At 39.5% G+C, this 19,258-nt stretch overlaps 1 protein-coding gene across 1 annotated transcript in view; it reads right to left on the reverse strand.

Annotated features, from left to right (window-relative positions):
- The window catches only part of MAN1A1 (mannosidase alpha class 1A member 1), a 156,502-nt gene that overhangs the window by 27,648 nt on the left and 109,596 nt on the right, over nt 1-19,258 (reverse strand). Inside the window, exons 5-6 of the mRNA XM_030886777.2 lie at nt 3,097-3,220; nt 649-742 (exon numbers count right to left, since the gene is read on the reverse strand). Of these exons, the coding sequence (XP_030742637.1) occupies nt 649-742; nt 3,097-3,220 (218 nt within the window). The remainder of the gene's footprint in view (nt 1-648; nt 743-3,096; nt 3,221-19,258) is intronic.

Below are 19,258 nucleotides of genomic sequence, written 5' to 3' on the forward strand. Positions count from 1 at the left end.
CTATCACTGTTTCCAAATCAGGTTGGACATTTCTGTCAGCGAGCTAATGCTTTATACTCCTGTTGGAAAGGTCTGAAGCAAGGTCTTCTGTCATCAGAAAGCCCTGTACAATACACAATCCATTCTTTTACCCCCACGGTAACAGTTGACCTGGCATAACCCCTTTTGTCTGCTGCCTTCAAATTAAGTAGAGAAAACTCTCTGTTTGGTCATCTAATTTTTATTCTCTTAAAGATTCAGGATCCTCTTTCATGTGTGGCCAAGCAGAAAGAAAGGTTATGACATCGGATGACACAGATTCTCTGCCCCCAATTCTGCTGGCCATTTGTACAAAGAAATAATTTTTACTCCCAGCCACATGGTTAGTTTATTCTAAGGTAGCACCAACACATTCCTCTGAGCAGGTCTTCCCTTCTGATCAATAGATTTAAATGTGCTTATATGCCATAAGGCTTACAGTGATGCATGAAGTACACATCTAGTTCAGTAGTAATAATGATGCAGAAGCTTATTTATTAAAAGAACCATTTCCCTTCATCTTTTTTCTAAAATCTATACAATATTTTCGTCTCTTTGTGCTCTCTCTCTGGCCCCAGCCCAGTGCTCAGTACCACAAAAGGCTGAAACATTGCTATTCTTTTGACTTACGTTGGCCCCACTGTCCACTACTGGGATTCAGATAATTAGGATAAAGGCCTTGTGGTTTCTCCAGGTTGTTCAGGACTGTTCGGATATTCATTACCTGTAAGAGAAATGAAATGTTACTATAAAAATCTAAAGAACAATTTTGGTGCCTTCTTTTCTTCTTATGGATCACATTTCTCCATTGATTAAAAAAAAGTACACTGTTTCATTGATGACTGAGAGCAAAAATAGCCCTGGTTCATTACCATTACAAAAATAACAATAGTATGTAAATATCATCTAATAATTGATGGGCTGAGTATGTACCGTATTCCAGTTGATGTTCTAGGAAACAGGAATATGTCAGTGCATAAAAAAGTCTCCACTCTCTGTAAATGTGCCTTCTAGTGGGATGATATAGATAATAGCAGTATGCTCTACCCATAAGGTCAGGAAACGATTAATGCTATGAACAGAAACAAAAAGAGTGGTGGCACCGAGGGTGGTGAGTGAAGGCTGCCCTGAATCAGTTAAGAGGGCTGATGTGCTGTAAAGGAAGACAGGACACATGCCGCACTGACACTGAGAGGACCAAGCGCCCTGTGTGCACCTGGCAAGACCACTGAAGGTGGAGCTGAGGAAGGAAAGCAGTGAGTGTCAGAAAGCAGGAAACAGAGGTGGCATGTCCATTTCATGGGAAGATTTTTGTTACAACAACGAGGACTTATTTTACTCTGCATGTGACGAAGAGTCACTGAAGACTTGTGTTTTTAAAATCTAGGTGCATCTGAAGGGGCAATGTTGGAAGCAGCAGTATGATAGTTAAGGTTTATTGTGCCACCCTAGCCGATGAACACATGTGGGATTACTTGAAGGGTGGAGAGATAAATGGCTCGGTGAGCCTCGCCTGTCTGGTCCCTTGTTATCTGATGGTCAGACCAGGATGCAGCTGCCTTAGCCAGTTCCCTGCTTCAGCTGACAAGGCTCACTTCCTGCGAGGCATCCCTAAGGAGAAGTCACACTGACCTACCCTGATGCAGCCCTGGGTGCTGGAGCAGCTGTGTGGAGACCCCAGCCAGTGATGAGATGCTTACACGCTCACTGATTCGGCTTTCCTCCTGCAGTCAGTGTCACTGTGTGTGTTCTTTGAGCTTGAGGAGGGTTTTGCAGATCGGTGTTGGACATATGGGCTAATGTTGGATTTATGGGCTTGGACTGGACTGGGTTGGGCTGCTTTCTGAATGTACACATACCCTTTATATAAAACTCTGTCTTATACATACATGAATTTCTGTGGATTTGTTTTTCTAGTCTACCCAGAGGAACACAGCAGTCAGGTGGCCAGTACAGAGGTTGAGGGGAGCAGAGATTGAGAGTTAGAGCAGAGATGACAGGACAGTGACATATGGACTGTTTCCAGATGGAATGGCTGTGAGCTTTACCTCAAGAAAAGGAAAAACACTTCGAATATTTGCTGTGAGTCACTGAGCAAGTTGCTGTTTATCAAGATAGTTAAGACTAGGGTATAATTAAGCCCCAGAGTTGGCTTTGAGGCATTTTATGTGGTCATTTTCTGTTAGACGAGTTGGAGGAAATGCAGTCAAGGTCGCTGATTACTGAATTTGGAGTTCAAGGGAAAGAAAGGTTGGGCCTGGAATTATAAATATGGAGTTGATCAGGAGGAGATGGTTTTTAAAGTCGTGGGCCTAGATGAAATGACACAGGGAAAGAACATAACATAAGAGGTCCAAGTTTGAGTTCTACGGTTTGGCAATCCAGCAAAGGAGACGGAGGAAGGAGGCAATATTGTACTGTACACCTGATTTAAAGTGAAGGGAACGATTCATGAAGGAAGAAGTGACCAACTGGGTCCATGGTAAGAGGGCAAGGAAGATGAAAGCTGAGAGAGGATTAGCAGATTTGGCAAAGTGATCACGTCCACCGTGACAGGTGTGGCTGGAAGCAAGGTCCAGTGGGACAGGATTCAAGGGAGAGGGAAAGGGAAAGGGAAGGGAAAACAGCAGAGGGAATTCTTTCAAAACCCTCTGCTGTAAAGGGAACAGAAAAAGCAGAGTGAGAGCTGAAGGGCAGAGTAGTGCTGGTGGGGCTGAATATGAATTTACCCGGATATCTATGTGTTTGCTTCTGAAAAACTAGAAACGGACTCAGTTGCCACCTCTCATTTGTATGGTACTTTGCGCAGCAAGGTCTTTAATAAACGTATGGAGTCCACAATGCACTATCCATTTTCACTTGCGGAGAACATTAGAAGAGATAGAGAGAGACCTGCTTGAGGTATAGCGAGAAGTCGGGTCCTCTCATTCTCAATTAGAACGGTGCCCTGGAAAGAAGACGGGTTTACAAGTGTGTAGTGAAATGAAAGCTGTGTGAACTTCCTATATTATGGTGTACACCTACATGTCTTTTCCACACCCAGCAGTACTCCTGTGCAAAGCGTACTGGGATTCTCACCTTTTCAGCAAACACTGGATTTCCTGATAAGTAGCTCAAGTGCATAAACTCCAGATGCAGGGTTCCAAACTCTGCCAGAATGCTGCTGCCTCCTGAGGCCCAGGGCCAGTTTCTTCCAATCCCACTGAAGAAGAGAAGACATTGAAGAGTTATAGGTTAGAAGAATTCCACTCTTTACAATGGTTAATCCTAAACGTTGATGGTTCAAACCAACCCAGCAGTAGGAAAGGCCTAGTGATCTGCTTTCATGAGGACGACAGCCGAGGAAACCCCAGGAAGCAGTTCTGCTTTGTGACACACAGGAATTACAGGCTTTGACTCATTTCTCCAAAGAAGTTAGCGGGTGGGTCTCCATTATTGATAAACAGGCAAATATTTTTGAAGGAACTCATGAAATGTGAAGATGTACAACAAATCCAAGTAGAATATAAAGCAAGATCAGACCAAAAACACTAAATCCTACAAAAATCCCTTCAATATTTTAATGTCAGCCATACAACTCCATGGAATTTAACATATTCCCATTATACACAGAATTTTACTTGGATTCTGATCAATTTTAAAGACCCTTTATAGTTATAAACTTATCACTCTATTGCTCTCCGGATCCTCTCCAGCCACCTTATGAATTTCCTTTCTTACATACTATCTGACATAAGTAGATACACTCAAAGAGTATATTTTACATGGTATTCACTCATTCTGGACATATTTTATTTACACTTTAAAAATCTCCAAAAAAAATCATATACAGGTAGTCCCTGTGTTATGGATGAGTCAAGTTTCTAAGTCTGTCTTTAGTTGAGTTCATACCTAAGTCAGAGTAGTAAGGCACAGTTAATATCTAGTGTCCGCCAACTGTTTCTCTTAATACATATTATATAGTGTACCTTTCTACACATAGAATGAAATTAATGAGATATAGATATAGAACACCCATAACAATACAATAATAATAGTAATAACATTTTGATAGGTGTCATAAAGTAGTGACCATCTGTTATTACAAGCCACTGTAGGTACCTTAAGTTTTTAATATAATAGGCTTTATATGAATTGATTTGTAACTTTGGGTTGCATATCAGCTAGATACTTGTAATCAGATCTTGCTTGTAATTAAATTCTGATAGGGATTGAAGGCATGAGTTTCAAATGTTATTGATCATGCCCTGCTCATCTTGGAGAAATGCTTTTTAAAACAGTTAGACCTAAACATAGACATATTCTTCAGCAAAGTTTATTTCTGGAGAGCCACTCAAAACTTTGAGACATGTGGGATAATTCAATTAAAGAAAGGTATTAATGATTCTTTTTACCAATAGATTCCTTTAAAGAGCATTAAAAATCCACATTTTGGTTTTAGCTTAGCAGAATATTTATTGCATGCCTACGATTTGCCATGGATGATGCATGGTACTAGGTTACAAAGATGGATATAATGAATAAATCATTCTGCTCTCAAAGAACTTACAGTGTAATGGCAAAGAAAGATGGAGCTATAAATAATTATGGTAGACATGGGAAAAGTCAAGATCGATTTGTGAAGAGTTCTTTGTACATCTAGAGACAGAACATGTGGTTTAACATGGAGGTCACAGAAAGTCTTCCACAAAGAGGAGACTGCTGAGATAAGTCTTGCAGAAAAAGTATGAAGGAGGAAAGAAAGGTGAGAGGGAGAATCTGGGCACAGCAGGAACACAGGGACAGAAGGGCTAGTCAGGCAGCTTCTGAACAGGATGAAGGACAGTGGTGTGATAGAAGCTGTATTAAGGATAAGCTGGGATAAGGAAATCCAGGAGATACCAAAAGCAGCATTTAAATGGGGCTCAGCATTTAAATGGAATGAGAAGAAAGTGAGATGTCCACACATCTCCAAGACCTAGTGTCAACTTATCCTTAATATGGCATTCACTCATACCATCATCCATTCATAACAGAGGAGCCCTGTGGTATAGCAGGTAGGTACATGTTGGGCTGCTAACTACAAGGTCAGCTGTTCGAAACCATCAGCTGGTCTGTGGGAGAAAGATGAGGTTTTCTACTCCAGTAAAGCGTTTCAGTCTTGGAAACTCACAAGCCAGGTTCTTCGCGGCTCTACAGGGTTGCTATGAATTGGCATTGACTTGATAGCAGTGAATGAGTTAGATTTCCCAACACTCTCTCTCGGCCTTATGCCATTCTAACTCTGGGTAACCTTGTTAGCCCTTCCCCTGCCTCTGAGGCCAGACTGATGGGGGTTGCTGCAGAAGAGATGGGGTTGGGGTCAGGGGTAGGAGAATAATATATCTGACAATTTAAGCTAGTCTCAGTCTATTCCTTCCTACTCTTTGGAACAAACTCTAGACTTCATTCCAAAAAGTAGATAAATAGAAATAAAAGGTAAATTCATTTATTTAAGAAAATATCCTAAGTATATTCAAATCTGAGACTGCGAAATGTTTTTACTTTAATGATTAGCTTAGAGCAAAGGAATATTCCATTATCCAAACAGGATGAACAGCTACTTTCATGTTATATTAACATATGGTAAATTCACAAAATAATTGGCCATAAATTTGCTATGACACATTATTTTTTCACTCCACTCATCAATCAGTAGGCCTATTAAACAAAACCATATTTTAGACAAAATAAAAGACTAGCCTTCAGTGTGCATTGCATGCAACTCAATATAAAGAAAACTAAAATCCTTACAACTGGATCAATAGGGAACATCATGATAACAATAGATAACAAAAGATTGAAGCTGTCAAGGATTTCATCTTGCTTCGATGAACAATCAGTGCACATGGAAGCAGCAGTCAAGACATCATATGATGTGCTACACTGGACAAATCTGCTCATCAAACCTCTTTAAAGTGTTTAAGAGAAAGTATGTCACTTTGAGGACGAAGGTGCTTCTGACCCAAGTCCTAGTATTTTCAATTGCTTCATAGGCATGTAAAATTGAATGTTGAATTAGGTCTGAACATTGAATAAGACTGAAGAAGAATCAGTGCATTATTGTGCTGGTGAAGAATATCGAAAGTATCAAGGATTACTAGAAGAACAAGCAAATCTGTCTTGGAAGAAGTACAGCCAGCATGTTCCATGGAAGTGAGGATGGTAAGACTTGCACTCATGTACTTTGGGCATGTCATCAGGAGAGACAAGTCCCTGGAGAAGGTCACCGTGCTTGGTAAAGTAGAGGGGAGTCAAACAGAGGAAGACCTTCAAAGAGATGGATGGGAACAGTGGCTGTAATAATGGACTCATATAAAATAACAACTGTGAAGATGGAACCAAACTGGACAGTGTTTTGCTCTATTGTACACAGGGTCGTTATGAGTTAGAAATAATTTGACCGCACCTAAAACAACAACAGAGAAACTACTAAGTAAGGCTACAACACAAAATAGAACCTGGCAAGGAATGTACAATGACTTCATCCTTCGGTTGAAGGAGGCAGTTGAAGGAGGGAGGCTGAGGAAGCCAATGAGGCTTCCCAGATCTCCAGGGAAGTGGTCCTTGGTTTGGGGGACATTACATGCTCGACTTTATAATCAGATGTAAAAGGTAAGCAGTGAGAGTAGTTAGAGAAAAAGTATTTATAGGTTATTAATATTAGAACTAATATTAGAAACTAATATACAAGTTACTTTTTCATTATCCATGCATTTGTTCTTTGCCCTGGATATGATTAATCAAGAGAAAACCAGAGATGTACTAAATAAAATTGTATATGATAAAGATATCAAAATTTAAAATGGGTTATATTCTTTGCCCTTCCTCCTTATACACAGTCTGGTGGGTAGAAAATAGCACTCTTTCAATCACTACTTAATTATACAGGGAGCAAGAACATAAAAAACACTAGCAAAAGATATGCCATGCTAATAGAAAGAAAGCTGGGTTGAGAATACATGGAATGTTTAATAAAGATGATTATTATTAACATTCTTTTAACAATGAATGCATTTCAGTAAAACGATCAATGGTTCCACAGTCGTTTAAATACAGGCAGAAAGGGGCTCAGGAAGTGAGAAAGAGCACTGCATCCAGATGCTAAAGAAGGTCACTTGCCTTGACCTAGACCAAGCTGGGAAGGCCTGCAGACTGAGTTACTACCAGGGACCAGGCTTTCCCCCATTATCATTGCTCCAAGTGTGTTTGTTGTTGTGGGAAATGGCTGTGTCCTTTATTGTATAACAAACTTGTCCTGAGTCATAACCAACTCTTCTTGGTCTCTCACAAAATGAGGAAGAACAAAATGATCTTTTTATGTCTTCAAATTATGAATTCACTGAGGAATAAACATAATTTCTAATGTCAATATACGGAAAGTAGGCATTTGGCATTAAATGGTGGGTTTGTGACAAAGGGAATGAACCCAGGAAGTGTTCTGTTCCCTTGCCCTGAGGTTAGGTGCCCTGGGTACCCCCGTTACCAAATGGTAGGCACTTGAGTGAATCTTATCTGTGGGGTAGGGGAGATGGAAAAGGCCTATAACTTTAATTCCCTTTATTATGTATGTTAAAGGTAATTGTGGTATGATGTGGCCTATTTTACAAACACTAAAAATACATTAGAAAATATTTTCAAGACAAAATAATAGTTTATGTTCAGAAATGATTAGTTCCATAAGACAAGCATGAAAGAGAAGCATATTTAAATATTCCCAGTCTCTTTATAATCACTACATTTTAAGCCAAAAGGACAAGTCAGCACACATGGAAATGTATAATCAAAAAGGCAATTAACATGATCTGGGAAGCTGCCAAGTGTTTGCTTCAAAGATTCCTGGAAGAGAATTTTTAACTTTTGTACCACTCTGATTTCAATTATTTGTTTATTCCAAGCCCCAGTTCTTCCATTTTAAATCAGGGTATCATTTAATCTATGATTTTGATTTTAAGTTAAATTTTCAGACTCTGCAAAGATCATACTTTAAAAAAATAAAGCATGTAACCACAAAAATCAATACTTTCAGTAACTGCAATGAGTTCTTTATAGAGGTTGTCCCCCATGATTCCTTTGAAGAAATGGAATTTTATTTTGTTGTTTTAATTACAATAATCTGAATGTAGTCTGTTAGCAGTGGTAATATATTTCTGCGTTATTACTCACAAAGAAGAAGGTATAATATTTTACTGACCCCATAGTTCTAATATGCTGTGGGCTTTGCCTTCTCTCTCTTGGGAATAGTTAACAGGAAGCAATTGTGGTGTTAATGATGCTATTTGAACCAGAATCATACCGGAGTCCTCTGGGAGATTATGTCTTTCCTTGGATCAGTGGTTCTCACCCAGTGGGTCGCGACCCCTTTGGGGGGGTCCAAGGACTCTTTCACCAGGTGGCCTAAGACCATCAGAAAATACATGTTTACAATGGTTTTAGGAACTGAGACACCGCTCCTCTACCTGTCTCCAGGCAGGTTTCCCCACATATGAGTACCCTGCGTGAAGACTGTTACCCATGCTACACCATGCTTCAAGACAAAATTTCATTTATTTGTCATTAGAAATCAATATTTCACAATATATAATTACATATTGTTTTTGTGATTAATCACTATGTTTTAATTATGTTCGATTTGTAACAATGAAAATACATCCTGCATATCAGGTATTTACATTATGATCCATAACAGTAGCAAAATGACAGTTATGTAGCAACGAAAATAATTTTATGGTTGAGCATCATCACAACACGAAGAACTGTACTAAAGGGTCACGGCATGAGGAAGGTTGAGAACCACGGCCCTAGAGTCTGTAATGACTCAAGTAGATGAAGGGAATTCTGGTTTGAAGGCGTGTCCTTTCAAAGTAAACTTAAATTGAGGTACCAACAGTTATACATTACAGTAGCCACCTAGACATAATGTGAGTGGTTAATAAATATAAGGGGGCTTCCAAAATTTTGTCGGAAAATAGAATGAAAAGATAATGGAATTTTCCCACAAACTTTCTGAAGCTCCTTCATAAGGTCTGACTACCTACTGTAATCAAATGCAACAGATAAAAAATATGGAACAAAAACTAAATAATTTTAAAGTCTTGCTTAGCTTCCCAGTTAGTCTTCCCTTATGCTTGCTGTTCTGTATAAAATGAGAAATAAATCAATTCCTAATTTTCTTGAGGATTCTTGCCTGAGTAACTTCTGATTAGCTTATCAGTAAAGAAAGTTCCTTCACGTTCATAGTGAGTTAGAATCAATTAACATGGCTCTTCCGACCATAATTCCTTATGTTCTATAATTCTGGACTTTATATGCCTGTGACTATAGTCCCATTTTGGGTGGGCATTATCTGCTAATGAACAGGAATAAGACGGAATTAAGACCTATTTTAGAGGGAGATGTGAATCAGGCGACACTTTTTGCTTAATGGTTATTTTGGCTACTGTTACTTGTGATGGATTAAGGAAAGATGCTGCAGCTGAGAGGAGAAAAATTGGCCTGAGGGGGTGGGGTGGGGGGAGTCTGGTGGATTAAGATTAGTAGATGGCCAATGTCTACTGTAACCATCCTCTCAGAAGCCCCAGGTCAGACTTGCATGATTAAGACACAGTCCAGGGGTAGATGGTTATATTTGGGTATGTTAAAATGCTGAAGGGTTATATGTTAAGTTGATTGTACTATTGATATTCAATGTAGTGCCCACCAAATGACCCCTGTCTTCATGGGTTTGGGATGGGGAAGATAGTGGTAGGATTCACCGGGTAAGTAACTGTGAACAGAATTCACTGCAATCCATCCTGCTCCATATAAAATAAGCCCTCTAGCAAATATACATATATAAAATAATAAGTAGCAATGCCACACCCCCCAACCAAAAAAAGCATAGATAATTCCATTCCAGGTCTGTCCACTGACCTTTATGACTATCTCCCCACTGGTCCTGGGGGGTTCTGGGAACTGCCCCTCCTAGCCTGAAGTCTATTTTGGGTGCTCCTCAGGGGCTCTGTGGCTTTGCTTTGTTCCTGTTATGGCTTGCCCTGCTGTGGGGGGTTCTGACTGGACTCACTCCCCAGGATGTGTCCCCGGTATTGTCCTCTGTCACAGTACGCTGCATCGTGGGGTCATCACGACTTGAGCTGCTGTCGGCCCTGTGTCTTAGCAGCTCTGTGCAGGGATGTCATCCTTAGGGTTCAGTGTGCTGATATGGGGTCTAGAACCTCACTCTCCTTTTCCTTCTTGGTTTGCTTCCATGTGGGCATGGCGGGCGGGCCCCGCTCCTCAGCCTATATATGTTTAGTTGTGTTTTTTTTATCGTTGTTATTATTTTTCTTTATATATATATTTTTTCTATATTTTTCTCTTTTTATTCAACTTTTTGTTTTCATTTTGTATTGTCTATGTTATTGTTGGTTTGCCTACCTATATAAGATAGGCATGGGAAGCAAGCCTGAGGAGAAAGCAGTGGGATAGATGGTTCTGGAGGGACTTGGGGGAAGGAGGAGGCAGGAGAAGAGAGTGGTGAATAAACAATGCCATAGACAGGGGAACAACTAGGGAATTAAAATCAACAACAAGGAGGACGTAGAGATCCTGGGGGTGTTAGAGCAACGGCAATCTGGCTGAGAGGAATTACTAAGAGGCAAAAGAAATGTGAGTGTGATGGGTGGGAAAGGAGGAAGGTCAAAAGAAACAGAGGAAAGATCTGCTAAACAAAGCTATGGATAGAGGTAAAAACATTGGTGTGCATTTATGTAAATATATTAGTTCATAAAAATAGAGGTATTGGCATAGGTACATATATTTATATGGTAATACGTTGAGGAAGTGGATGGACTTTGGCCCTTTGGCTCAAGTCCTCCCTCAATGCAAGAACACTGGTTTAACAACGTGGCACTCTGTGATGCTCACCCTCGGCACATTGGATGAAGACAAAACTGGTGCACAAGCAAATGTGGTGAAGAAAGCTGATGGAGCGCGACTATCAAAAGATATAGTATCTGTGGTCTTAAAGGCTTGAACCTAAATAAGCAGCCATCTAACAGAAAAGCAAGTCCACATGGAAGAAGCACACCAGCCTGTGCAATCATGAGGTGTTGACGGGATCAGGTATCAGACATCAGAAGACCCCAAACAAACAAAAAATATATTATTGCGGATGAGGGGAGTTGGAGCAGAGATCCCAAATCCATCTGTAGTCAATGGGACATCCCCTCATAGAAGGGTCATAAGGAAGGGATGATTCAAACAGGGTGAAATATATCACACATGAAAAACACAATATTCTTCTCACTCCTTGAGGCTTCCTCACTCCCCACTATCATGATCCCAATCCTGCCTTCCACTGTGGGCTAGGCCAGAGCATGTGCACAGGTACAGATAAGAGCTCACATACATGGAATCCAAGTCAGATAAACCCCTCAGGAACAGAAATGGGAGTAGCATACCAGGAGGGTATAGGGGAAGGTGGGAAGAAACCATGGGGAAGGGAGACAGTGGTTGGTGTAAGATATGAAATTTATAATAATTTATCAAGGGGTCATGAGGGCCGTAGGGTCAGAGGGAGGTTAAAAAGAAGAGCTGATACCCAGGGCTCAAAAAGAATGTAAATGTTTAGAAAATAATGATGGCAACATATGTACAAATATGCTGGAAACAATTGATGTATGGATTATTATAAGAGCTGTAAGAGTCCCCAATAAAATGATCTTAAAAAATAAAAATTAAAAAAAGCGAACAAAAACAAGCCCTCTGAGAAGGAGGGCAAGAGCCAGGAGTACAGTGAGTTTTGGCCCTGCTTCTGGCTTACCCTTGCCTGATGCTCAGATTTTGGACTGAACTGCACCCACCATCAGATAAGAAACTTCTTTAAGCATTTTCAAATTTCTGTGCGAAGTTACAGAACCCAGGAATGTGAGGGAATATACTGAAGGAAGGAGTGGGGTCAAAATGAATAGCATCATAGGAGAATTGGACATATGGGGCGTCATCAGCCCCAACTCCTTAGGATGAATACTGTATTTATTAATCCTTCTAAAAGAGATTATTACCACACACAGCCTAGCATATCATTTGCTCCTTAGGTGTTAGAAGAGAAAAATTCCCACGCCTCCGTATTCTTGTAAAACTATACTCAAATAGAGGAGCAGCTGTATCCAAATAGAGGATCACACTGGGTTACTTAGTGCAAAAGAATAGATAACTCAATATTATTGTTAGATTATGGCATGAACTAGGAATAAGTAGACAATTCTTGAATATCTGTTTCATTCCATCACATTCCCAAAGCTACTTGATTTAGAGATTAAGCAACTTGAACTTCACTAACAACAGATGCTTCTTTTCTGAGATATATGCACAGTGCTGACTTTGTACTCCATCTTAAGACCTCACCAACAATTGGGGATAATTATTCCAGGGGATTGTTACTCAAGATCAGACAAGATCCTACTGAACCTCATCCACAGAACATCTGACTGCTTTCCCAGGGGCCTTCTACTAAAAAGATTTCTAGTAATAGGCAACCTATTGATTGGATTAATTTTAATTCATATTACTTATGAACAAAATGTGAGTTGAAACTACCAAGAATTTCACTCTCTTAAACTTAACTAAAGATTAAAATGATATTATAATATTAACCATGTCTTGAGCCATTTCATAGGTAGTTATGTTTGAGTTAAAATTGAATTCTTAGTTTATTTTGATGCTCCATACTGCTATCTTTGTATTTGACTATCTTGGATTGGAAAGGGGGATGTGTTTAGAAGACCAATGGTGAAGATCCCCATCTACTTCCAAAACAGCCATTTCTTGAGGTCCAAAACCAAACCTAAAACCAAACCCACGGGCACCAAGTAGATTTTGACTCACAGTGCTCCTACTGGACAAAGTAGAACTGCTCTTTAGGGTGTCTGAGGCTGTAAATTTTGATGGGAGCCGACAACTGCCTTCCTTGTGGTTATCAATTTAATGTTTGTCCCATAATGCCACCAGGTCTAAAGATGCTACTTTTGAGGTCTAAAGATACTACTAAGGCTCTCTTTCCGGAAAACACTCTTGTCAGCCAATATCAAGAGACTGCAGGTGAGTTTAATGTCCAGTTATTGGGTAAAGTGGGAAAATCTATTACAACCTCAGAAGCCCACAGGGGCAGCCTTGCCCCATCCGGCAGGGTTCTCATCAGTCAGGACTCACTGAGGGCCGTGAGAGTGAGCGTGATGATAAGGGTCAGGGGAAAGCTTCGAAAAGGCTGCAGACCGAGAAGAAAGCATTTTGGTCTATTCAGAATGTGCATGTACACACATACTTACATTATTTATTTTAAAAGATGGGTCATAATTTACATGCTGCTTTAAACTCACATTTTTTTCATGTAAATCAATGAACATCATCATTGCTGTTAAGGACAACAACATTCTGATTAGTAGATACATAATCTAATTTATTAATATGTACCTACATACACACACTGATGAACACAGAAGCTAACTTGTTGATTTTTAGTTATTTTTTATTGATGGTAACTTCTTTACTTCTTGCTACTAGAAACAGTAGAGCACTATATCGGGTTCCTTGTGAACCTGAACTGTTTTCAGACAAAACTGTTAACACAGATCCTAGTTGGAATGTTAGTTTAATTCTCCAGGCTGATAACAAGGGTGGGTTTGGGAATGCCCGTATAAATGCCTCCTGTTAACAGAATGATTTCTCTTGCCAGTATGGGCCTACTACATTTGGTAGCCTTAGAATTCTTGGGTTTTGTCAAATGCACCTGTTAGAGAGCAAGCTCCTGGAAACGGGGTGAGCAGCTACAGATGGCGACATCCAGTCACTTTCATAATAAACTTCAGGACGCATTAGAAACATGGTACACCGCAGCCTCCAAAAGGATACTTTGCTGCAGTTAGTGTGCCAGGAACCTTTCAAAACTACCTCTGCCTTTGACGTTAGGGTTTAGATCAATTGTATTATGGTAAGAGTTTAACACATACTATTATTTCAAGACATAAGATATCAAGAGTAAATGGCTATTTGGCTGTGTTTGTTCATCCATTGAAAGTACCACAGACTGTGAAAAGAACAAACAAACCGGCCTTGGAAGAAGTACAGCCAGAATGCCCCTTAGAGGCCAGAATGGAAAGACTTCATTACAGGCTCTGTGGACATTTTATCAGGAGACACTCATCCCTGGAAAAGGACAGCAAGCTTGGTAGACCGGTGGCAAAAAAAAAGAAAAGGAAAGAAAGGAAGCGGAAGGCCCTGGAGATGGACTGACACCGTGGCTGTAACGGTGAGCCGGAATATAAAAACAATTGAGAGGATGGTGCACAACTGACATGTGTTGTTCTCCTGTATACAGGGTCACTAAGACTTGGAACCAACTAGACGGCACCTTAACAACATAAACAACAACAACATTCATCTATTTGTCTTTCATCATATAGATCTAAGGAACCTCTATGAAATCAAGTTCTATGAGGTCAGTGTGGACCCCAGGACTTTTAATCATTCCTCAAATTCCATTCTACAGTTTGTTGAGCTAATTCATTGATGACAGACTAGGCGCTCTCCTTCCTAATAGAGTCTATGATCCTTAGGGACTGAACCCTGCTTGATGCAGCAGTGCCATCTCAAAGTTTAGGGCAGTGCCTAGAAACTGAGGTGTTTACTACATGTGTGATTCACTAAATAATAGAAAAAGCAAGAGTGAAAAGTTTGGGTCACTGGCTTCTGCCTCTAACTACTACTTCACTCATAAAATTCCATATTTCAATGTGACCACACATGCCTTCTTAGAGCTGATTTAAGAAAATCCTCCTCCTCCATCCAGACCAAATGGTTTATTATCACAAACTTGACATTCTCTAAAGTTGTGATTTCTAAGATTTAGGACATGGTGAAACCAGGAAAATAAAGACAAGGTGGTCAGTTTTTCTGAGGGCTAAGTTTTATTCAACTTAAAAGACATCCTGGTGGGTCAGTGGGTCAGTGCCGGGCTGCGAACTGAGAGATCAGCCGTTCCACTGAACAGTCCCTGCACGAAAGAGGAGGCTGGTCACTTCACTTAACTCCTCCATCCAGTGAAGACTTGTCGTCTGAGTCCCTTGAACTGTCGTACCCTCTCCTGCAAGATCGTTTTAGGTCAGAATTGATCTGATGTCAATAAGTTTGGTTTCATTTTCATTAAAAAATATGGCCTTTCCATATTCTTGATGGTGAGCTCATCTCTCTCTTTAAAAGTGTAATGTTGATGGCAGCTGGTTGGGATATTTTTCACTAAAAATGTTTTTTAAAAATCCTTTAAAAAAAAGGCCAAACTAAGTCCAATTCTCATTAATCAGGAAAAACCTTTACTGAGTCATGAAAGCTAAAGGCTGAGACCAGTGCTGGAGAGAACATAGCTTCAGCTATGAAGCAATTGCTTTTGGAAAGAACTGTTTAGTATCAATTATGCCAAAAACAAATGCAAGGTTTTTGGCAAAAATGCTAATGTATGAAAAGATAATATTAAACAAGTCTTTTCAGCAAGTTAAAAAAATCAGCATTTGGGGTATATGCTCTGGGAATAAGTTCAGCAAGGAAGACTGTGCGTCACAGTGAACCACAATTTATCGAGTGCTACTGTGTGGCTGGCACTGTGCTATGGAAACACCAAAACCTACAGGACACATGCCATGGTTGATTTGTGGCTTGGTGCCAGGATTGGGGTGGTGGTATGATTAGGTGCCCCTGAGTGGGTGCTGACTCACAGCAGCCTTCCGGTCAACCCTGCCTGCTCCCATGCCCAGCACACACTTGTTCTTATGTCTGAGCCCAGTGTTACAGCCGCAGGGGCAATCCATCTTGTTGAGGAGCTTCCTCTCTTTACTGTCAGAATTTAACATCACACTGTTTAATTTATTTAATTGTGGGTGGTGGTCATACTTTCAATTGCACCTCAGTTAAACTTTTATTCCGACACTTGGAGAACCATTTCTGCTCTTGTGTCTTGAGTGACTTAGCTAAGAAATTAAATCTCATCAAACTTTTATAAAATAAAGTGTACTTTGTCTGACTGGTAGATAAAACACATTAGTATCTTATCACTCACGTCAGTAGATCCTACTATAGGTCTTCTCCATATTTACATTACATGAGAGTAATTAGAAAAGATTCATTATGTTAAGCCTAATAAAATAGTTATCACTATAGCTTAGAGTGGACAAAAAATAGATTTTTAGACATGATCAGTAAAATGAATGCTAAATTAAGAAACTCACAGTAGGGAAAATGTAATTAAATGCTACACATGCTATTTAATTTCCCAACTAGGAATTAACAGCAAGAACATTCAAGAATATAGATGATGTCTTGGTGATCAATGCCAATAATTAGTGTGTTCTTTTAAAGCACCTTATGGAAGTTCATCTATTTCTCTTGCCAGCTAATATAAAACCAAACAAAAAATAGCCGGACAGTTATTTAAACTACTTTATAATTTAAAATTGGAGCTTTTCTTAGTTGAGGGTTTTTACATAAGAAGTACCATATAAATAAAAATGTGTGCATAGCTAATGGTTAGACAAACAGATTCAAAGACTATTCTCAACAGATGCTAGAGAATAAAGCTACCAAGCAACTTCATTCTCATTTTCCTGCCTTCTGCCTACAACTTCTGGTTTGGAGGCTGTCAAAAGCTGTGTTATGCAACAGTTTGGTAACTCAAGTTAAAAGCATAAAGATTAGGGAAAAAAATATGACAAAAGGTTAAAGAGGGCAATGCAGAATAAAGAGGAAAACAACAGTAAACGCTAGTATTCTTAACAGAACATGAACAACAACAATGAAATCAGCATCTGCCTTTTTTTGGACCTAAGTAATATCCTTAAACAAAATATGCTCCGTGCAGAAGGATAATCTGTTTATAATTAGCGATATGCTGCCTTGTGATGTAATCTGTGTTATTCAACACTGTACAAGCTTAACCTTATCTCCCTGAGAATAAGATCTAAAGGCAGCGATATGATTCCAACAAACCCTCACTCCCTCAAACAGATATTCACACAATATCCCCAGTGCCATCATGCAGTCTAACTCATATGGACCCTCTAGAGCAGTGGTTCTCAACCTGTGGGTTGTGACCCCTTTTGGGGTCAAATGACCCTTTCACAGGGGTCGCCTGATTAATAACAGTAGCAAAATTACAGTTATGACACAGCAATGAAAATAATTGTATGTTTGGGGGGGTCACCACAACATGAGGAACTGTATTAAAGGGTCGTGGCTTTAGGGGGGTTGAGAACCACTGCTCTAGAGGGTTTCCGAGACTGAATCTTCATGGGAACACAAGTCTCATGTTGCTCCTGCGGCACATTTGGTGGGTCTGAACTGCGGACTTTGTGATTAGCAATCCAGCAACTAACCCATAGTATTTGTTGCTCTGTATTCACAGAGTCACATGTGACTATTTGATAATTTTTGCATTTATATCTCATTGCAACAAATCTATTCCAATGTATTTCTGTAATCTACTCCAATATATTTCTGCAATCTATAATGTCCACAAATTTCAAGAAATGATCCAAGCAATGTCCATCAATTATAGTTAAAATCTTTTCCGTGTAACAATGACACTTTTGTTTTACATCTGGCTTTATTTTAAAAATTTTTAGTTATTTTATGTTATAGAAAATAATTTTGATAAATGTAATAAAATTTCTACAAGGTAAAGATAATGGAAATGGGTAGTTAATATGCTCTGAATTCTTGGTAGGTAGTCTCCTAATGGTAACAGCATGACAAAAATGTCTCAAAATACCAAACAACAGATTATGAAACTTTGATAATAAAACTACGTTATTTTCTAGAAGAAATTTTCAAACATCTCAGTGTTGGCAGACATAGTGGTAGTTTTAAAGAACTTTATTTAATGTGTGTTAGCGCTGTAAAATACAAAAAATGAAAACATCAATACAGTATTGTGAGACCAGAAATTACAAATCATTCTTGTTTTACTTTTAAGGGAGTTGGTAAATGGAAGCTGACATAAACAGTTGCATCTTTTGGTAACTTTATTTGTCAGACAGCATTATAACATGTTAAAATGAAAACATTAGAATAGTATTAAAACATATCATAATATTCTTATTTTACTGTTATGGAAGAAGAAAGGAAAACAATCTTCCTCTTATAGCTTTGGCCTTTAAAGGAAATTAAGAGTGCAGAATAATGACTGGCTTAGGGAATTTTACATGACAATTCGCTCACTCACTCACTCACTCTCACTGCCTTTAGTTGATTCCTACTCACATCGATCCTCTAGGACAGGGGGAACTGCTCCTGTGGGCTCTGAGAAGGCAACTCTTACGGGAGCAGAAAACCTCATCTTTTTGCATAGGTGGTTCCGCACTGCTCTTCTGGTGAGCAACCCGATGTATAACCACTTCACCACCAGGGCTCCTCAATATTGACGTTGGTAACCATGGAGCATGGGGACTGGTGATGTGATGAAAGGGCTGGACTAATAGTGGGCAGGCTGAATTCAGGGCAAATTGTACTACATCTGAAAGATCCGACTTTGCCAGATAGATTTTGTCTGAAATGAATTGTGAAATAACAAATTAGGTGAAGAATTCTCTTTTTTAATGCAGTAGGGCTCCTTTTGGTACAAAATATATCTTATAGCTATGGTGAATGCCTTATTTGTACTTGAATGTCAATTTAAGAACAATTACAAAGCCTGTGGGCAATTCCCCTTGCCCCCAATTCAAAAGAAGAATGTGTTCTTGAATCCCCAAATCAGTTGATAGTAGAATGCCAATGTGAAAAATGACACAGTTATAATGTTGAGTTCTAATAAGAAAATAAAAACAGGATGATTGGGGGCTTTCACCGCATTGACTTGCAAGGAAGCTGTGTTGAAGGGGAGCTCTTCAGACCAGAAACTATAGAAATGAACTAGTCAACAAATACCCACCGAGTGGCTTATGCAAGTGTCCTCAGGTAAGTATGAGTATGCTAAGCATGCAAGTAGAAAGCAGGCTGGTGTGGCTGACCTACCGTCAGCGAGGGAGCTTTAGTGCCAGGATACTGGGGTGCTATTGGTCACACGTGGCTCTACAGGCCACAACAAGCTTTGGGATTTATTCTTGAGCATAATGGAAAGTCACTGTAGGGTTTCAAACAAAGGATGATGAAATGAATATTTTTAAAGATCAACCTATGTGTGTGTGTGTGTGTGTGTGTG

Source organism: Echinops telfairi, unplaced genomic scaffold (genome assembly GCF_000313985.2).
Source record: "Echinops telfairi isolate 266 unplaced genomic scaffold, ASM31398v2 ScPeMD7_3533;HRSCAF=4204_0, whole genome shotgun sequence".
NCBI classification, from domain to species: Eukaryota; Metazoa; Chordata; class Mammalia; order Afrosoricida; family Tenrecidae; genus Echinops; species Echinops telfairi.